The 19,228-nt window shown below is 46.4% G+C and overlaps 1 protein-coding gene across 1 annotated transcript; it reads left to right on the top strand.

Annotated features, from left to right (window-relative positions):
* Positions 1–12,453: 12,453 nt before the first annotated feature.
* On the top strand, positions 12,454–13,817 carry LOC308528135 (olfactory receptor 13J1-like). The gene has a single exon (XM_081103670.1). The coding sequence runs from the start codon at positions 12,520–12,522 to the stop codon at positions 13,567–13,569; it is 1,050 nt and encodes a 349-aa protein (XP_080959796.1). The 5' UTR covers positions 12,454–12,519; the 3' UTR covers positions 13,570–13,817.
* Positions 13,818–19,228: the final 5,411 nt, after the last annotated feature.

Here is a 19,228-nt window from a genome sequence, read left to right as displayed (position 1 = left end):
GGTACAGAAATTTCCCATATACCTTCTGCCCTCCACACAAACAGGGGACGCTGTTATCAATATCTGGCACCACGGTGGCACCTTTGTTACTATCAGTGAAACCTGCATGGACACATCATAGTCACCTGAAGTCCACAGTTTACATTCGGCTTGACTCTTGGCGGTGTACATGCTAAGGGTTTGGACAAATATATAATGCCAAGTATCTGCCATTATAGTGTCCTACAGAATGGTTTCACTGCCCTAAAAATCCTCTGTGCTTTGCCTACTCATCCCTCCCTGTGTTTATTTTATTTTTAAATATATTTTTATTGATTTCATAGAGGGAGAGAGCGAGAGAAACATCATGATGAGAAAGAATCATTGACTGGCTATCTCCTGCACACCCTGACTGAGAATGGAGCTTGCAACCCAGGCATGTACCCTGACCAAGAGTTGAACTGTAACCTCCTGTTTCATAGGTTGATGCTCAACCACTGAGCCACACTGGCTGGGCCCTCCCTGTGTTTAGTGTTGAAACATGGAGGAGAAATACACAGGCATTGCCTTCCATGCACTTTTACATAGAGCTGGAAATGATCATAATGTACCAGGTAGATTCTCGTACCTAAGTGTTCACAAGGCCCCAGGAAATTGTGAAGGAAGGGGTCATTTGTAAGCAATAAGCTCCTCTCCCTTTCCTCCCCAACTTGATCTTTTAATGCTTGCTACAATACACTAGCACTTATCTTACTTAAACCTCACAACAACTCCATCATTTTTCTATTGCACATGAAGCTTAGAGAGCTAGAGCACCTGCTGTGGGTCACATAGGCAGAAGTAGCAGGGCCAGAATCAAGCCCAGGGCTGCCTGACCCCAAAGCCTACCTGTAACCCACGCAACACTGTGCGAGACTGAGAAATGGAACTGAAGAAGGCACGATGCCTCCCTTGGGAAGTTTGCCCTCCAGTGGGAGAGAGAAGCTTGTTTCTGAGAATCCACACTGAAGGGAAAGGACATGAGAGGATAATGGAAAAAAAAGGAGGAGCCTTTCAAGGACTTGGGCCCTAAAATTTTTTTAAAATTCCTGATTAGATTTTTGTAGAAGAATATTCAAAGAGTTACTAGTTTCCTGAGTGGCTTTCCAAACTATCCTTTACAAAAAAAAAAAAAAGTCAATGATACAGCGGTTCTCAACCTGTGGGTCACGACCCCTTTGGGGGTCGAACGACCCTTTCACAGGGGTCGCCTAAGACCATTGGAAAACACATATATAATTACATATTGTTTTTGTGATTAATCACTATGCTTTAATTATGTTCAATTTGTAACAATGAAGTTGGGGGTCACCACAGCATGAGGAACTGTATTAACGGGTCGCGGCATTAGGAAGGTTGAGAACCACAGCAATAATAGGTTTTTTTAAAAGATGGTTGGATAGATGAATTGATACATGATAACACAAATCCTCAACAATTGCAGAAACTAGGTTTACATATATGGCTATTCATGCTACAATTTTTTCAATCTTTCTATGTGTTTGAAAATTCTCACACACAGACACACAAAAAGTTGTGGTGTGAAAAGTAGGCAACAGTTGGGGGTGGGGAATAGGGTAATAGACTTTTCTAGTGCTGAGCCATGTGGTATTCACTAGCCACATGGCTACTGAGCACAAGGAATGTGGCTAATCTGACTTGAGAGGTTCTGTATGTGTGATACAGACTTCAGATTTCAAAATCCTTCATACACAAAAGAATGTAAAATACCTCATTAATAATTTTCATCTTATTTGTATGCTGGAAATTACAATTTTTGATATATTGGGTTAAATAAAATATGTTCTTAAGATAAATTTCACCTGTTTCTTTTAACTTTTTTAATGTGGCTACCAGAAAATTTTAAAATAGATCCTTGACTTGCCTTGTATTTCTACTGGACAGCGCCCTCTAGAGCATCCAGCAGCCACTGGTCCTGTTCCTTTGCTCCCGCACACTTCCTGTGCTGGGAGAGGCAGAGATGAATCAAACTCAGTCACAGCCTCAAGGTCCTAGGGACAAGCCAAGTCAGAGTTGAAAAGATTGGATGATTTCAGCATGAATCTCAGTGACTTCCTTGCTTGTGAGTGTTCACCTGATGCCTTTTGCATTAGATGTTTGAATTAGACCTTCCTAGATTACATTTGAACGTATATGAGGGCATTTGAGGTTGTCAGGATGACTAGGGAGGCAGGATCAGCATTGCGCAGTCAGAAACCAGGGATGATGAACACCCCGCCATGAGCAAGATGAGCCCATGAGGAAACACCCAAAACACCGGAAGTGTACCTGTTGAAAATATCAGAAGTAAAATAACAACACACCCTCTGGATAAGGACTGCGAGGCCTGTTCTCCGACCCACATAGGGGCAGCACCATTATGTCTCTGGAGGCAAAACCGAGGAGCTTCCTGGGGTGTTGAGTCACATAATCTAATTCCTCAGAAACCTTAAAGGTGGGGAAAACACCCTGGGACAGTATGGGACACCCAAGGGCTGGGCCCCCAGCAGGAACCCTGTCTCATTATGAGGACTGTTTCTGGCAGTATTCAATTAGCCCAGCCTAACGGCCTACCGGGAGCCCGTCTCTAGAGCTCAGGGTGCCAGCCTCAAACAGGAGGCCCTAAAATGCCACAGGAACAGAAAGTTTGGGGTGGTACCCAGTAAAAATGAGTCATCCGTCTGGTCTGCTCTCAGGGGCGGGAGCTATGGGAGGTAGGGAGTGTGGGTGGGTGTCCCACATAACGCTGGGTGAAGGACGTGGCGGTGCCACAGATCTCAGAAGGCCGTGGCTGGGGGACAGGTAAAGGAGTGAAGTCTAAGAGGGAGGCAAAGGACCTGAATAAACATTTCTCCAAAAAGGCACATGACTGGCCGATAAACACACGAGAATATGCTCAATGTCACTGCCCACTGGGGATTTGCATTTCATTTCAATGAGATGCCATTTCATACCCATTAGGGTGGCTACTATAAAAACAAAACAGAAAACAACAAGTGTTAACACGAATGTGGAGAAAATGGAACCTTTGTGCAGTGTTGGTAGGAATGTAAAATGGTGCAGCTGCTGTGGAAGACAGCATGGAGCTTCCTCCAAAATTAAAAATAGAATTACCATGTGATATAGCCACTCCACTCGTGGATATATATCCCCCCCAAAATTGAAGCAGAGTCTCAAAGAGGTATTTGTTTGTTCACCCATGTTCATAGCAGCATGAAATAGCTAAAACGTGGAAACAGCGCAAGTGTTCATCAGTTGATAAATAAGCAGAAGATGGCATAGACCTACAACAGAATTTTATTCAGTCTTTAAAAGGAAGGAAAATACACTGAGTGGTCAGATTATTATGACCACCCCATCAGTACTTCCTTGACACTTTCAAAAATACTGAATATTGAAAACTTCCTAAGCAAATACTCTCAAGGTTTTATTATTATTATTATTTGCATAACTAATTCACTTCATTGTACTGATGGGGTGGTCATAATAATCTGGCCACTCAGTGTATACTACAACATGGATGAAACATTATGCTCAGTGAAATAAGCTAGTCACAGGAAGACAAATACTGTATGGTTCCACCTATATGAGGTACCTAGTATAGTCAGAATCATAAAGACAGAAATTGTAATGGCTGTTGCCTAGGGCTATGGGAAACTATAGATTTTCAGTTTTACAAGATGAAAAGGGTTAAGAGGATGGATGATGGAGATGGTTGCACAATAATATGAAGGTATTTAATACTTCTGAACTACGCATAAAAATATACAATTAAGATGGTCATTTTTTTTGGTTAGGGTTAGGGTTCAAAATGGTAAATTTTGTTATGTGTAGATCACCACAATAAAATACATATTTATAGTAAAAAGAAAAGAAAGTAAATGGAGTAATATAGTACTGCATTCATAGAACTAGAAGACTTAGTATCAGTTACCCCTCACTTGATCTATAGCGCCAACACAATTCTTATGAAAATTCTTTTTTTCATAAGAATCGTGAAAGGTTTTCTTTATTTTTTAGAACTTCTCAAGCTTATTCTAAAACATATATGAAACCATCAAGGCTCTCATGAAGGAGAATAACAAGGCAGCTTATCAGACATCAACAATTATTTGAAAGCTAATGAAATATTGCTGCAATGATAAACAAATAGACCATTATTAAGAACTCAAAAAAGACTCACACATATGGGGAAAACTGACTTATGATAGAGCTGGCATTGTAAATTGTTGGGGAAGGAATGGCATTTTGAACAAATCTACTAGGGAAATTAGTTAAGCACATAGAAAAATTATATTGAGAAAGTTTTTTTTTCTGACATGGTAACTTTTGAACTGAGATCTGAACGAAGAGTCAACATGTAAATATCTGGAGTTGGAGGTGGGGGGTGAAGGAGTTTCCAAGTAGAAGGAACAAAAAGCTCAGATAGGAATGAGTGTGCTTGTTTGGGGAAGGAGAAGGACTACAGGGTTAGAGGAAGAGAGCAGAGGGAAAGGAGGGTAAGCCAGGAGAGTGGAGGGGGGTGGTCACCACCAACCAGGTGGCCTGGGATAGAAGATATTGGGTGGCACCAGCTGGTCATGGTAAAGAGGAGAAGAGCAAGCAGACTCACTTGCTAGTGAAGTCAGTAAGGCTTGTCGATGGAGTGACTAGATTGGTGATGGAAAGAAAAATAGGTATAATTACTAAGATTTTAGCTTAAAAAGTACAGAGATGTGGGAAGACTAGAGGGTTGGAGGATTACCAATAGCTTTGTTTCTGCCAAGTTACCTTTCAGTGCCTAATAGATATCCCAGTGTATATAGGATGGGAAGTCTGAAGTCGATATGGTTTTGATAAGAAATTCAGGTAGGGAAAAAAAAAAAGGACGCATATGTAATACCCTTTGTAATACTTTTAGCAATAATAAAAAAAAAGAAATTAATTTTTTCTCTCTGGAGAATTTAGGAATTTTCTTCAGTGGAGCTCTGAAATATGTTATGTTTAGGTGAGAAATTAGCATATGATAAAGACAGCATTTTCAAATTAGTGAGAAAAGAATTCCTTTACAATAAATTCTGTTGGGGCAAGTAAATTAACTTACCTACTTCATTCATTAAATAAATAAATGCAAATAAAATAAGTAAAAATTTAAAACAAAACTCTAAAAATCTTAGAAGAAAATATAGAAAGGAAAATGTATTTAAAACCTTAGAAATATGAAGGAAGAAGACATAGAAGAAAAAAATTTGACTACCCCAAATAATTCAACTTCTATGTAAGAAAAGATACCATAAGCCAACAAAAAAGATAAGTGACAAAATGTTTGCCACTATGTAGTAGACAAAGGAATACTATAAAGAATATATAAAGGATGCTTAGAAAACAATATTTTTTCAAAATTAGAAAAATGGGTACAAAATATGGAGAAACAATTTTAAAAGGAAAATTTTAAATAGCAAAAATTGACATGAAATTTTGTTTAACATTCTTAGTCATCAGAGAAATGCAAAATAAAACAAGATGATGTCTTTTTATCAATCATAATGTAAAATGTAAAAGGCTGATAACATCCAGCCCCAGTCAGGGTATGAATAAGTGGGTATTGTTGTATATTTAGTGAAGATTTTTTTTAATATATATTTTATTGATTTTTTACAGAGAGGAAGGGAGAGGGATAGAGAGTTTGAAACATCGATGAGAGAGAAAAATTGATGAGCTGCCTCCTGCACACTCCCCACTGGGGATGTGCCCACAACCAAGGTACATGCCCTTGACCAGAATCGAACCTGGGACCCTTCAGTCCCCAGGCTGAAGCTCTATCCACTGAGCCAAACTGGTTAGGGCTATTTAGTGAAGATTTTAATTGATAGCTTCCCTGAGAGCAAGTTGGTTGCATCTTCAAAATGTCAATAAACATATTTTTTATCCAGTATTTCCTTATCAAGATATATATCCTAGAGAAATATAGGGTGGGGCAAAAGTATGTTTATAGTTTGTTCATATGGAAAACAATACCATCTATATATATAATCTATATATATAAAAGGCTAATATGCTAAATGTCCAACCGTCCGACCGGTCGCTATGACGCACACTGACCATCAGGGGGCAGATGATCAATGCAGGAGCTGCCGTGACATGCACTGGCCATTTATAGAGAAATGGCACCATGGACCTGACACCCACAAAGCAACACTCAGCTTCCCCCAAGTGGGACACAGGCCCCACCACCACCCTGGAGTGACACCCCACCAAGTCACAGACGATGTTGCCAAGACCCCATGGCGCAAAATGTGGCCCACAGCCCAGCCTAGCCTGGAAACAGTGGCTGTGGGTGCCGGGTAATGATGTCATGTAGCAACACCCGGCTTCCTCTCCCTAGTGACTAGCCTCCTTGGAGTTTCTTCAGCCCAGGAACACAACTTGCTTTATAGCCAGGTGGAAACATTTTACACTTTAACCAAATGTCTGTGAAGCATTTTCCCATGCCTCATCTCATTTGATCCTCACAGAAGTCCTGGAGTAGGTAGATAGGAGACTCAGTGGAATCCTATTTTCTTCTCATTAGCTGGAAAATGGAGATTTAGAAAGCTTAGAAACTTAACCTGACTGAAAAGAAGTAAGAAATGGTGGACCTTGAAAATGACCTCAGGTTTTCTCACTGTGCAGAATACAGTCAAACACTGCTGCAGTTAAATCTTTTACCCTTTGTTCTCCCTGTGTGATCTACAATAATATTCTGCTTCGTGTTGATATTTACTGCTGTGTTGCTGACAATTACCTGAAAGAGAAGTTGGGGTGCTTCATTGGGCTGGAAAAAGTTTAGCTACATCAGAAAGCAGGTCTAATTAAGCAAGTTTATTATATATATTTATATATATATATATGGCTAAGTTGACTCATGCATGTGCAATACATATAAAGCTCTCGCTGGTGCCAATCACATGCATGTGTTTCGATCTGTCATTGTCAATCATGAATTTGGTTGACACTTCTATTATAGAGAAAGGGCGAATAGTGATATTAAAATATTTCTTCTAATTAATTTTCTTTCAATGTGCATGAATTTGTGCACCAGGCCACTAGTAATTAATATACTCATAACTGTAAACCTCCTTTTGCCCAACCCTGTATAACATTTGTGAAATGAAAATGCATGCCAATAGCCCAGAAGAAGGGAAATGGAGGTGCACTGTCAAAAGGTTTATACACTATAATATTAATTAATAATAGGAAGCAACAGCAAGACAGAAGATTTAAGCCCTACCATATCCATAATCATCTTAAATGTAAACTATCTAAACATCCTATTAAAGGCATAGATTGTCAGATTTCATTTTTAAAGACCCAACTCTATATTAATAGTATATCAAATAGATGATAGAGGAAACAATACTAACAGGGATAAAAAGGGTCATTTGAAAATGACAAAAGGGTCAATTCATCAAGAGAACTTAACAATCTTAAAAGTTTATGCATCTAATAACAGAGCATTAAAATACATGAAGCAATCTGGCTGGCGTGGCTCAGTGGTTGAGCATTGACCTATGATCCAGGAGGTAACGGTTCAACTCCCGGTCAGAGCATATGCGCCATTTGTGGGCTCGATCCCCAGTGTGGGGTGTACAGGTGGCAGCCTATCAATGATTCCCTCTCATCACTGATGTTTTTATCTCTCTCTCCTCCCTTCCCCTCTGAAATCAATTTTTTAAAAATACATGAAGCATTTGGGTGGTGGGAATATGGTGCAAATATATTTTTACTGATTTCAGAGAGGAATGTGGCCTGACCGGGAATCGAACCGTGACCTCCTGGTTCATAAGTCGACGCTCAAGCACTGAGCCATGCCAGCTGGGCATGATACACAACTTTTTCAAATGCACGGAGAATATTTATCATGCAGCAGGACAGCCCACCAGTATTTCTCAGCTCCCCTCCCCCAACTCTGACTTACAGAGGCTAAATGTATGGTCAGTATGGCTGAGAGAGTGGGGGCTCCTTTCCTCCTCCCAACCCCCTCTCGTAGAGTGAGGCTCTGCCCCAGGTGCAGCATCCAGAGAACATTTGGGTCCCGATCTCACTTACCCTGCTTGTAAAGCATTGGGAGAGGCAAGTTGAATAAACAATGAAATAAAAATCCAACAACAGTAACAAAACCCAAAATAATGACCCTATTTGATTAAAAGGCCCGTAGCTTGCAGAAGCATGGACCCTGAGAACTAGAAGGAACCTCAGGAGGAACTATATAGATGACTGTTTTGAGAGCAGGGAGGAGGGGCCAGGTGGAGGTGAGAGGCATCCAGTCATCCACTGACCTGAGCAGGCCCGCTTTGCACTGATGGAGGGATATATGATTCAAGGGTGGACAAAGCAGTGAACCCAGGACCATGCTGTCTCACTAGGTGATGCTGAGCTAACTCCTTCACCTCTCTAGGGAGGTTCTCCTGTCCGTACAACGGGGATTGGTCAAGAATCTACAGGACTTTTTTGCTCTGATCGTCTAAATGTTGTCTCTCTTCTTCCAGTTCCCTCCTCTATTACTCTTCTTCCAGATTTTGCATTTTCTTAAGACCCCTATGACAGTTGAGCCAAGACCTCTAACTCTCTTGGAAAGCAACTCTGACTATCATTTGTTCACTCACTCATTCATTCAGTTTTAAATTTACTCACTGAATTGCTTATGCATTCATTTAACCATATTCTTTTAAAAATATATATATATATATATATATATATATATATATATATATATATTATTGATTTTTACAGAGAGGAAGGAAGAGGGATAGACAGAAACATCGATGAGAGAGAAACATCGATCAGCTGCCTCCTGCACACCCCCTACTGGGGATGTGCCTGCAACCAAGGTACATGCCCTTGACCGGAATCAAACCCGGGACCCTTCACTACACAGGCTGATGCTCCATCCACTGAGCCAAACTGGTTAGGGCACTTATGCATTCATTTAATTATTCATCTATCGTTCATTTATTCATCCCATAAATGTTCCTGGGCCAGCACTGTCTAGGGACTGACCTGCGAGGGTGGATCCCTGGCCCTGAGCCACTTCCTCCAACTTTTTCACACCAATTAAGGTTTCTAAATAGACTCCACGTAATTAGGTCTTTGGGACATCATCCCTGAAGCACCCCAAAGTTTCTAAGCTGGGCACATTTCCCCTCTCCCTCTACATTGCCTTGGGGATTGTGCAGTCCCTTGGCGCACAGGGAGCTTTGAAAGGCGCCTCTTTCATTTTGCCTGCTCCCCGGGAGGCTGTCATCCAGGATGGAGCGGGTAGCTGTACAGGTCAGGGAGTCCCTGGCTGCCCACAGCAAACTATTGGGACCCCATTCAGTCTCAAGCCTAACAGAATTTCCTAATCCTACCAAACCTGACACACTTCAGAGAACCCCACTGAAGTCTACGCACTTTGTCTAATTCCACCAAATTCTAAAAGTTCCACTTAGTTTTATTAAGTTGCAAACTCTTCACTGAATTCTACGGAGGTCTAGGCACGGTTCCTCAGTTTGGAAAGCTGGGTCAGCATGAAACCCCGTGTCCCCCCACCAGGGTTTGGGCCTGTTGTTTGACCTGCATTTCCCCAGTTCCAGCCACAGAAGGTCCCTGGTCTCACACCCTCTGAAACATCGCTCAAGGAGGCCGCAATATGCATCTGGAAGAGCCTGAAGGTAAGTGAAAAAGTGGGGATGTGGGGCAGGGGCAGGGGTCTAGGCTGGGAGACAGGATCCCAGGGAGTCAGTGGAGCCTTGGCTTCCCCCTCGAACCCACTGTGTGACGTAGGGCAAGCCCCTTGCCCTCTCTGGGCCTCCGTTTCCCCACGGATAACAAGGAGCTGGCCTTGCTGGTCTGTAAGAGCCCTCCGGTTCCGAGGTGTCACCTAGGCTAGGAACAGCTCATATTTGGCAGCCCACTCGTTCCCAATTTGTCTTAGCCCCAGGAAGTCACAAGCCAGGAAGAAGTTGGCTGTGGCCAGGCTGGGAGCTTTAAGTTGGCCTTCAGAACCTGGGTGAGAAGAGGCCGGTGGCATCCCTGTGGGCTGGCAGGGACAGGCAACAGGCAGAAGTTAGGGAGAAAGGTGAGCACCATCCTAGAGGTGCAGACGCAGGGCTGTGGGCACAAAGGAGAGAGGCTCAGGGTGGCCGGGAGAGGATAAAGAAAGGCTCCGGGGGAGGTGGCATTTGAACCGATTTTTGTAGCCAGGAGAGAAGTGAAGGCAGGATGGCCACTGTGGGCTCTGCAGACAAAGCCCCCTGCCCTGCTTTGGGAACCAGAGCTCCTCAGCCACACCCTTCCGATCCTCTTCCCAAAGATCCCACCCCAGCGAGGGCAGGTAGAGAGGGAGGCGAGAGGGAGGCACGGGTCCTCAGCACGCACGGGAAGGCAGGACAAGACACTCAGCTGGTTTTCTGACTTTGTCCCTGCTCTGAGGTTCCTTTGTCCTCCGGGTTCATCCAGGCAGAGTTTGCTCCCCACCCTCAGGGCTGTTCCTTCTCTACTCACATTTCCATGGCCGAGCTGGTCTCCACAAACCCCCTCCCAGGGAGAAGCAGTCCTGCCAGGCCTCTGGCACCCTGGCCACAGGTCCAAGGGTCTGTTCTGTGTGTGTGTGTGTGTGTGTAAGAGAGAGCAAGAGTGAATGCCTCTACATATGTACATACTCTCATGGGAATGACTGTTCATGTATACACATGAGCCTATGTGTGTATGTAAACTCCTAGGCACATGTGTGTGTACCTGGGTGTCAAACAGGTGTTTGTGCACACACATGTAAGTGGGTGCACATGTAATGACCCTATGTGAGTGTTTTCCAGCAGGTAGCCAATGGCTGCCGAGGTTTGCTAGTATTTAGGGGATGAACTATAGTGCGCGGAGCCGTATAAAGAGGAGGCTGTGGCCTGACTGAGACACAGCGGCCGCAGGAAAGCACACCGCCAACGCTGTGCCTCCCCTGGCCCTGGCACTGTGCCTGCCTCTACTGACACTGCTACATGGTGCGTCTCCAGGAGCCCAGCCTCAGCGTTTCCCAGCTGAGTCTTGGAGGAAGCTCAAAGCTCATCCTCCCCTGAGCCCACAATGTCTCTACACACACTCAGGCCGAGGCCAGACCTTCTATCTGAAGTCCAGAGCTAGGTCCGAGCTCTCCTTCCTGCATAAGTGGCCCTTTATCCCCTGAAATAGGGTCCAGAGCTCTGGACCCTGCGTAAAAATATGTTTGCGAGGGTAATGGGCTTCCCGTCACTGGAAGCATGCAAACAGAAGCAGGATGAGGCGAGGCGTGGAGCTTGGAGAAGGGAATCGCTGACAGGAACTGGTGCTTACTCCAGACCCAGGCTTGGGCAGTATGTCCCGTGGGTTTACTGACAGCATGCCAAGTACCTGACACTAAGGAGAGACTGAATCATGCTCCTCAGCTAGCGAGAATATTGCAGGGGAACATCAGGGAAGGGCCTCCATCTAGTGCAACAAAAGGAACCACTACCATGTGGGGCTTGACAGAAGCAAACATGCGCCCTGAGCATGGTGTAGCTGTCACAGTGCTGCCAGGGACCCACTTTGCGACCTCAGTTTCCCCACCTGCACAACGGGAGCTTTGACCAGGCGACCTCTCAGGGTGCTTTCCATGCTGATGCCCTAGAATTCACGAGGTCAAAGCACACCTCGGGCTCAGGCCCAGAGAAAATAGGTTTGGGCTGAGCTAAAGGGTCCATCAAATTTTAGCTCAAAAGGCCATGATAAAAGCAGATTCTGAAGGTCAATTTACACACAGTAGCTGATGAAGCAGGTCCTGTGGGGGGGGGGGGGCGGGGGGGAGCAGGTGGACGAGCCCACTCAGCTCAGAGGCCAGCAGCCCCTCCAGTGCAAGGCACAACATATGCTTCACGCATGGAGACGAGAGCTGACCTAAAGAGACAAGTCAGATTTCTGCAGGCTGAGGGATAGAGGAGGACATTCCAGCAGTGGGAACAGTGCAAAGCAGCAGCTCAGAGGCTTCCTCAAATCAGGAGGCCCCTCAGAGACAAGCTAGCCGATTGGTTCTCAGAGTGTGGTACCTTGTCCAACAGCAGCAGCAGCACCCAGATCTACTGAGTCAGAAACTCTGGGGAAGGCGCCCAGCAATGTGTTTAGCAAACTTGCCGGGTGATTCTGGGGCATGTGAGGCTCCCTGGTCCAGCCCACTGAATATCTATCTATAGTAGGTTGATGGATGCTCTGTAAAAGGCAGATCCATGGTCAAATAAGTTTAGGCATTACATATTCTACACTGCTTTTGGAAAGTCACAAATCACACTGGCATAGCAAAGGCTCTGAGAAGTCCTGTAGTAGAGCTTTATTTATTTTTGGTTAATCCAATGTTGTCTCGATTTTTCAGTTTGCCTACTAACATTGCCATTCACACTCAGTGAAAGGCTGATTTAAATCATTTTTCCCATTGATAAATTGCAGCCTAGAGGTACAGGGATTGCCCCCAGTCACAGAGACAGTGTGTGTCAGAGCAATATGCCTCATCCCAAAAGAGGCTCTGTGGGCTCCCCACCCTCCTACACCCTCTTTCCCTCCACTGCAGCTGTGGAGCTGGTCAATAGGACAGAGGTCGCTGAGTTCGTTCTGAAAGGATTCTCTGGCTACCCATCCCTGGAGCGCCTGCTCTTCCCTCTGTGCTTGGCCATGTACCTGGTGACTCTGCTGGGGAACACGGCCATCGTAGCGGTGAGTGTGCTGGATGTGCACCTGCACACACCCATGTACTTTTTCCTGGGCAACCTCTCCACCCTGGACATCTGCTACACGTCCACCTTCGTGCCCCTGATGCTGGTCCACCTCCTGTCGGCCCGGAAGACCATCTCCTTTATTGGCTGCGCCATCCAGATGTGTCTGAGCCTATCCACAGGCTCCACAGAGTGTCTGCTGCTGGCCATCATGGCCTACGATCGCTACCTGGCCATTTGCCGGCCACTCAGGTACCCGGTGCTCATGAGCCAACGGCTCTGCTTGTTGCTGGCAGGAGCCGCCTGGGTCCTCTGTCTCTTCAAGTCAGTGACTGAGACCGTCATCGCCATGAGGCTGCCCTTCTGTGGCCACCGCGTGGTCAGTCACTTCACCTGTGAGATCCTGGCCGTGCTGAAGCTGGCATGTGGTGACACGTCAATCAGCGAGGCCCTCCTGCTGGTGGGCGCCATGCTGCTGCTGCCCGTGCCCCTGGCCTTTATCTGCCTGTCCTACACGCTGATCCTGGCCACCGTCCTGAGGGTGCCCTCAGCGGCCGGGCGCCGCAAAGCCTTCTCCACGTGCTCGGCGCACCTGGCCGTGGTGCTGCTTTTCTATGGCACTGTCATCTTCATGTACATGAAGCCCAAGAGCAAGGAGGCCCGCGTCTCTGATGAGGTCTTCACGGTCCTCTACGCCGTGGTCACGCCCATGCTGAACCCTGTCATCTACAGCCTGAGGAACAAGGAGGTGAAGGAGGCCGCCAGGAAGGTGTGGGGCGGGAGATGGTCCTCCAAGCGAGGGAGGGCCTGCAGGTCAGTAGGCGAGGCCTCTTGTGCCTAAAGTGAGGATGGTGTGGGGCACAGGGCTGTGTTTCTGGAATCTTCATCCCAGAAAGGCAGCACCAAGTCCCACCGATGTGCAGAGAATAGCTCACAGTCGCCCTCTCTGCTCCTTCCCCGGTATTGCCCTAGGCCAGCCCCGCATGTTTGCCAGCCTCCTGGCTGGCCTCCAGCTTCCAGTCTTTATTTTTTTAAAATATTATTTTATTGATTTCAGAGAAGGAGGAGAGATAGAAACATCAATGATGATAGAGAATCACTGATCGGCTGCCTCTTACATGTTCCACACTGGGGATCGAACCCACAACCCAGGCATGTGCCCCGACTGGGAATAGAACCATGACCTCCTAGCTCAGGGGTGGGCAAACTTTTTGACTCGAGGGCCACAATGGGTTCTTAAACTGGACCGGAGGGCCGGAACAAAAGCATGGATGGAGTGTTTGTGTGAACTAACATAAATTCAAAGTAAACATCATTACATAAAAGGGTACGGTCTTTATTTTTTTTTAGTTTTATTCATTTCAAACGGGCCGGATCTGGCCCGCGGGCCGTAGTTTGCCCACGGCTGTCCCAGCTCATAGGTCAACGCTCAACCAGTGAGCCACGCCGGCCAGGCCACATCCCAGTCTTGCTCCTCTTTCCAATCTCTCCTCCCAGGGGCAGCCAGGAGATCTTTTGAAAAAGCACATGTGATCATGTCACTCTCCCGACTGAAACCCCTAAATGGCTCCCCACTGCTCTCAGGACGAAGTGCTACATCTTCAGTGGGCATCCGAGGTCCTGACCAACCCCGCAGCCGTCGCCCACATTCTCACTCCTGACAGCCACACACACCGGCCAAGTGGGGCCTCGGTAACACCCTGCACTGCCCAGCTCGGTGCTCTTCTTGGTTCTTCCCACAAAGCAGCCCCGGCCCAGCACACAACTCCACGTGTAAAAGGAGTGCCTAACCCTCAAAGCCCAGCACAAATGCCACCTCCTCCTGGAAGCCACCCCACTTTGCTCCTCCTGCTCTATTTTCAGTATTACTGTCAGAGCAGGGAGTGTCGAATTCCACTCTTTTCCAAAGTTCAGCCCTGCCCTACCCAGGCCCCTCATAGGTTTCCTCAATAAACAAATGATAGTGTCAATGTAGGGATAATAATGGCAGAGCCTGGGGTTCTTCCTAAATCTGAGCAGAGCTAGATGGAGTGCACAGATGACAGGCAAGACCGAGAGCCCCTGGGAGATGACAGTAGAGGCAGTGATGAGGCCTCAAGTCCAAGATTTCCAGACCTGCCCAGCTGCCAGGACAACAGTCACCTGGAGCAGCCCAGGGCCTGGATTCCCCCATCTTCCCTTAGTAGCAGCCGCTGCCAGTACCTCCCTGTGCAGCATCCAGGCCTCACCTGGCTTTGGGGAGGCTTGCTCTACTGCTCTTCATCCCATCCCCCTGACATCCTGCCATAGCCGACTCTTCCCGGTGCTCAGCCTCTTCCCAGCTTTCCTTGCTGAGAGCTCAGTGAACACAGAAGTGGGCTCAGACTCTCGCAGCATCTCCATTCCCTGCCCGCTCTGGCCTCGGAGGCACCGTCTGTATGACGGGACAGCTGGTCTTGGCCTCCAAGCAGCTAAGCACAGGCCTTGCTTGAGTCCTCCTTCCCCTCCGTCCCTCTTTCTGCTTCTGTTGGTCAGAACAGAGGCACCGAGGAGAGAAGCACCCCGCTCCCTGCACCCCAACCCTCTCAACCAAGCCAGGGTGAAGGCTGCCAGTCAAGACATTCTGCTGGGCCTTCGGTGCCACTATAGGAGTTCGGACTTCGTCCTGTGGGCATTGGGGGTTTTAAATCACATTTACAGTTAGAAAGGCCACTGATTATATACAATTTTCCACCTATGAAACTGGCAAAGAATTTTTAAAATGTCTATTGTTAATTAAAGTGCACTGAAGTAGGTAATGTCATATACTGTTGGTGGGAATGGGAATAAACTGATATGAATTTCCTGCAGAGTAAGTTGGAATATGAATCAAGAGACTTAGAAACTTCCAGACCCTTTGACCAACACCTCTACTTCTAGGAATAAGTCTAAGAAGATAATTACAGGCACAAAGAATTATATACAAGAATATTAATCATGGGATTGTTTATAGTAACAAAAAATTGTAAGAATCTCAATGTCCAACCATAGAAGAATGTTTAAATAAATCCTGGCGGAGTCCAAACCTATATAATTTTATTAATCAATGTCACCCAAATAAATTCAATAAAATTTTTAAAAAATAACTTTAAAAGAAAAAAACTAAGTGGTCACAATCTTCACCTGTATTCTTGATAAAAATTCCAAAAGCCAAATCATAGTACAATGGAAAATTTTGCATCAGCTGCTGCTTTACTTAAAACTGTTTTTTAGCCCCTAAACTGTGTCAACTTATTTTTTATTGTGGGAAGGAAACAGAAAAGGAAAGAGAAGGGATTGAGAAGGGAAAGGGGAGAGAAACCCGTAGACCTCATGCTCCTGGCTAAATCCCGGACTTAATGGTCCCTCACAAGTGCTTGGGATCTCATACCCCATACAGCAATTTGCTTTTCTTACACTTCCATGAATCCAGGTCCTTACAACAATCCTGGAAGATGACAGCCATTTCACAGACCAGTATGCTCAGGTCCAGGCCAGGGGAGCCATGGTCCCCAAGCCTCAGATCCAAAAGGGCAGGACTGCAATGAGACCCAGTCTTCAAATTCTCTGTCCAGTGTCACTCTTGTGCCCGCTCCAACCCCCTCCCAGGGACAGCACACGGAGCCTGGGGTCTCTGAAGCCCCACAGCTGCCAAACCTGCAGTCTTGTGTAGTTACAGGGTTTGAACTTTAAATTGGGCAGGGACTGCGAAGTCCCTGAAGGCAGGGCGCAGGCAAGTTGTCTATGTGGCAGGTATCAGGAGGCTGGTCCTCATGGGCACGGCCCTGGCCCATCCCTGCACAAGTGTGTCTGCTGGTAATGAACTCGGCACTTCCCAGCTCTGCTCTCAGGCCAGCTCACCTGGCAGCCCACTCCAGTTAGCTGCATGCACTAATGCCACTGGGCCAACAGGGAAGAGGTAAGAAGAATCCGTAACATGCTGACTCCTCTCAGTAAATCTTTTCTAAACATGTAAAAATCAGAATATCTGCTTGGGAAAGAGGACATAATACCAAGAATATCAGCTACCACTTATTGATTCCTTACCATGCGTCACGCTCTGAGCTGAGAGCTTCGCATGCATCATCTCACTGGATCCTCACAATAACCTCACAAGGAAATACTGTTCTTATCTCTGCATTACAGGTAAGGAAGGTAGGGCTGAGGGAACTGTTAGCGAGTGGGACCTGGGATTTGGGTCCTGGTCAGTCTGACTCCAAACCCCACGCTCACCTGCTCTGCTATACAGCAAGGAGGAAGTGATGCAGGAATCTGAGATCCCGCGTGTCAGGGAAACTGAAAACCAAGCTTTCATCTTGCTGAGTCATTCACCTTTCTTATAAAATAATTTTTGAAGCTAAAGTAAGTATGAAATTTATCAGCTAATGAAATTGATATTTTTTTTTTCCCAATGCAAAAGCAAAGAGTCTTTATTCGAGCTAGCTCAGCTCCCCGACCACACTCACCGACGCAGCGGCAAGCAGCAGAGAGAGAGCTAGCCCTGTGCAAAGAGGGGTTTTATAGGGGGGTTGGAGTAAGGGGAGGAGAAAGGACTGTGGGCCCTGCCAATTGGCCAGGTGCAAGTCGGGGTCTTGTTACCAGGATGTGGTCATATCTATGGCGCGCACTTCCCTTGATTGTCATTGGTTAGTTTAAGGAAATCCTGGGTGTGGCTAGCAGAGGCTTGGGCTTCCGGGAAGAAGCTCCTTGCTGAGCACATGGCTGCCCAAAAATGGAGGCTGAAATTGATATTGACCTTGAAAAATAACCCTGGGTCTGTTAGACTTCATGATTGGGAAGTTGATGGAAGGATGTGAGGAAATGTTTGGAGGTTACAGAGTACCAGAGACTGCCTAAGTGAATGGCTCCATTTCACCAAGGGAGAAATCTGACCAAGGTCATAGAACAGAACCAGAAGAAAGGCAAGAATCAACCCAGTTCCCTCACTCCCAGTCCCAGTTCATGGCATCACCCTGTCTCTCAGGGGATGAATATGGCGAGTGGAATTAGACAACTATCTCAGAGACACTCCTATCTCTCTGTGAACCTGATTTTCCAGGGCATGACAGAGTGAGGCACTGGCTGATATATGCAGTGTTTTTCTGTGTATTATGGAAGTCATCATACCCAAACACTCAGCTATATTTCCAGTTCTCCTCTTCCTGAGCCTGTGGTAGGATTACACAGGGCCAGTGGATTGTGGGTGGATGTGAAACACACCTCTACTGGGTCAGAGCATTTAACTGCTGGTATGAGATGCTCTAGTGCAGTGGTTCTCAACCTTCCTAATGCCGCAACCCTTCAATACAGTTCCTCATGTTGTGGTGACCCCCAATCTCATTGTTACAAATTGAACATAATTAAAGCATAGTGATTAATCACAAAAACAATATGTAATTATATATGTGTTTTCCGATGGTCTTAGGCGGCCCCTGTAAAAGGGTCATTCGACCCCCAAAGGGGTCACGGCCCACAGGTTGAGAACCGCTGCTCTAGTGTTTTCTTCGCAAGCCATACCAACTGGTGATGCTTCTGATAGTGGAGCCTCCATCAGCCAGGTCTCTGAGGAGGACGACATGGAACAGAGCCCCCTGGAAACCTACAATGGGGGTATAGCATGAGAAATTCCCTTAATATCACCCTTATTCAGGATGGAGGAATAAGGAAACCAGCGCAGGCTCTGGGGAAAGAGGGGGTCATGACAGACACTGACCTAAAGGTTGAACATTTCCACTCTACAGGGTGTGTAAGCCTGATTTCTGGTCATCACTCCCAGAGGTGTCGAGCCCAACAGGTACTTATGGCTGAAGACAAATCCTTTGATCTGGAGCCTCAGTAACAACTTGCTAGTGATGGGCACTTCCTGCACCTTTACATGCATGTTTCCTCTGAGCTACACAGCATCCCCATTTCTCAAAAGGAAACGGAGTCTCAGAGAGGTCAAGTGACTTGATCACTATGACACAGCCGGTTAGTGCTGACGCTGGATGCAAAACTAAGTTTTTTGAATCCTGATGATCTGTTCAGGACTGCTCTTGGCAGTACTCGCTGTAGGAAGTGCTGAGAGGAAGGAGACAGAGTCCTGCTCACGAGTGCAGTAGAGGAGACAGTACAGAGCACACCATGAACACAGAGGGATGGCGAAGGGCTAAAAGCATCAGAAGAGAGCAGGTGACTGCAGGGAGCAGGCGGGAGAAGAAAGGAGCGATTAAGCTGGGCTCTGAGGAATGAGCGGGAATGCCCCCACTGGGGAAGGGAGGGAGGGCATGCCTACAAAAGGAAAATTCTTGGGCAAAGCACTGGGAAAAAACAAAGTCTGCTAAGTAGAGGCTGAGCCCCTTTGTGCCTACACACAGATGCAGTTAAGGAGGGAGAATGGGGGGGAAATCCATCCCTGAAGGACAGGCAGGGCTCCAATGCTGTCCCAGGACACTGGCCTTACTGTCAATCCCAGAGGGAAGGGGCTGGAGGTGATTATATCTTCTGAATGAAAGTCACACTCA

This window comes from Myotis nattereri, assembly GCF_964212035.1.
Source record: "Myotis nattereri genome assembly, chromosome: 12".
In the NCBI taxonomy this organism is placed as follows: domain Eukaryota; kingdom Metazoa; phylum Chordata; class Mammalia; order Chiroptera; family Vespertilionidae; genus Myotis; species Myotis nattereri.
This window is presented reverse-complemented; position numbering and strand designations above follow the sequence as displayed.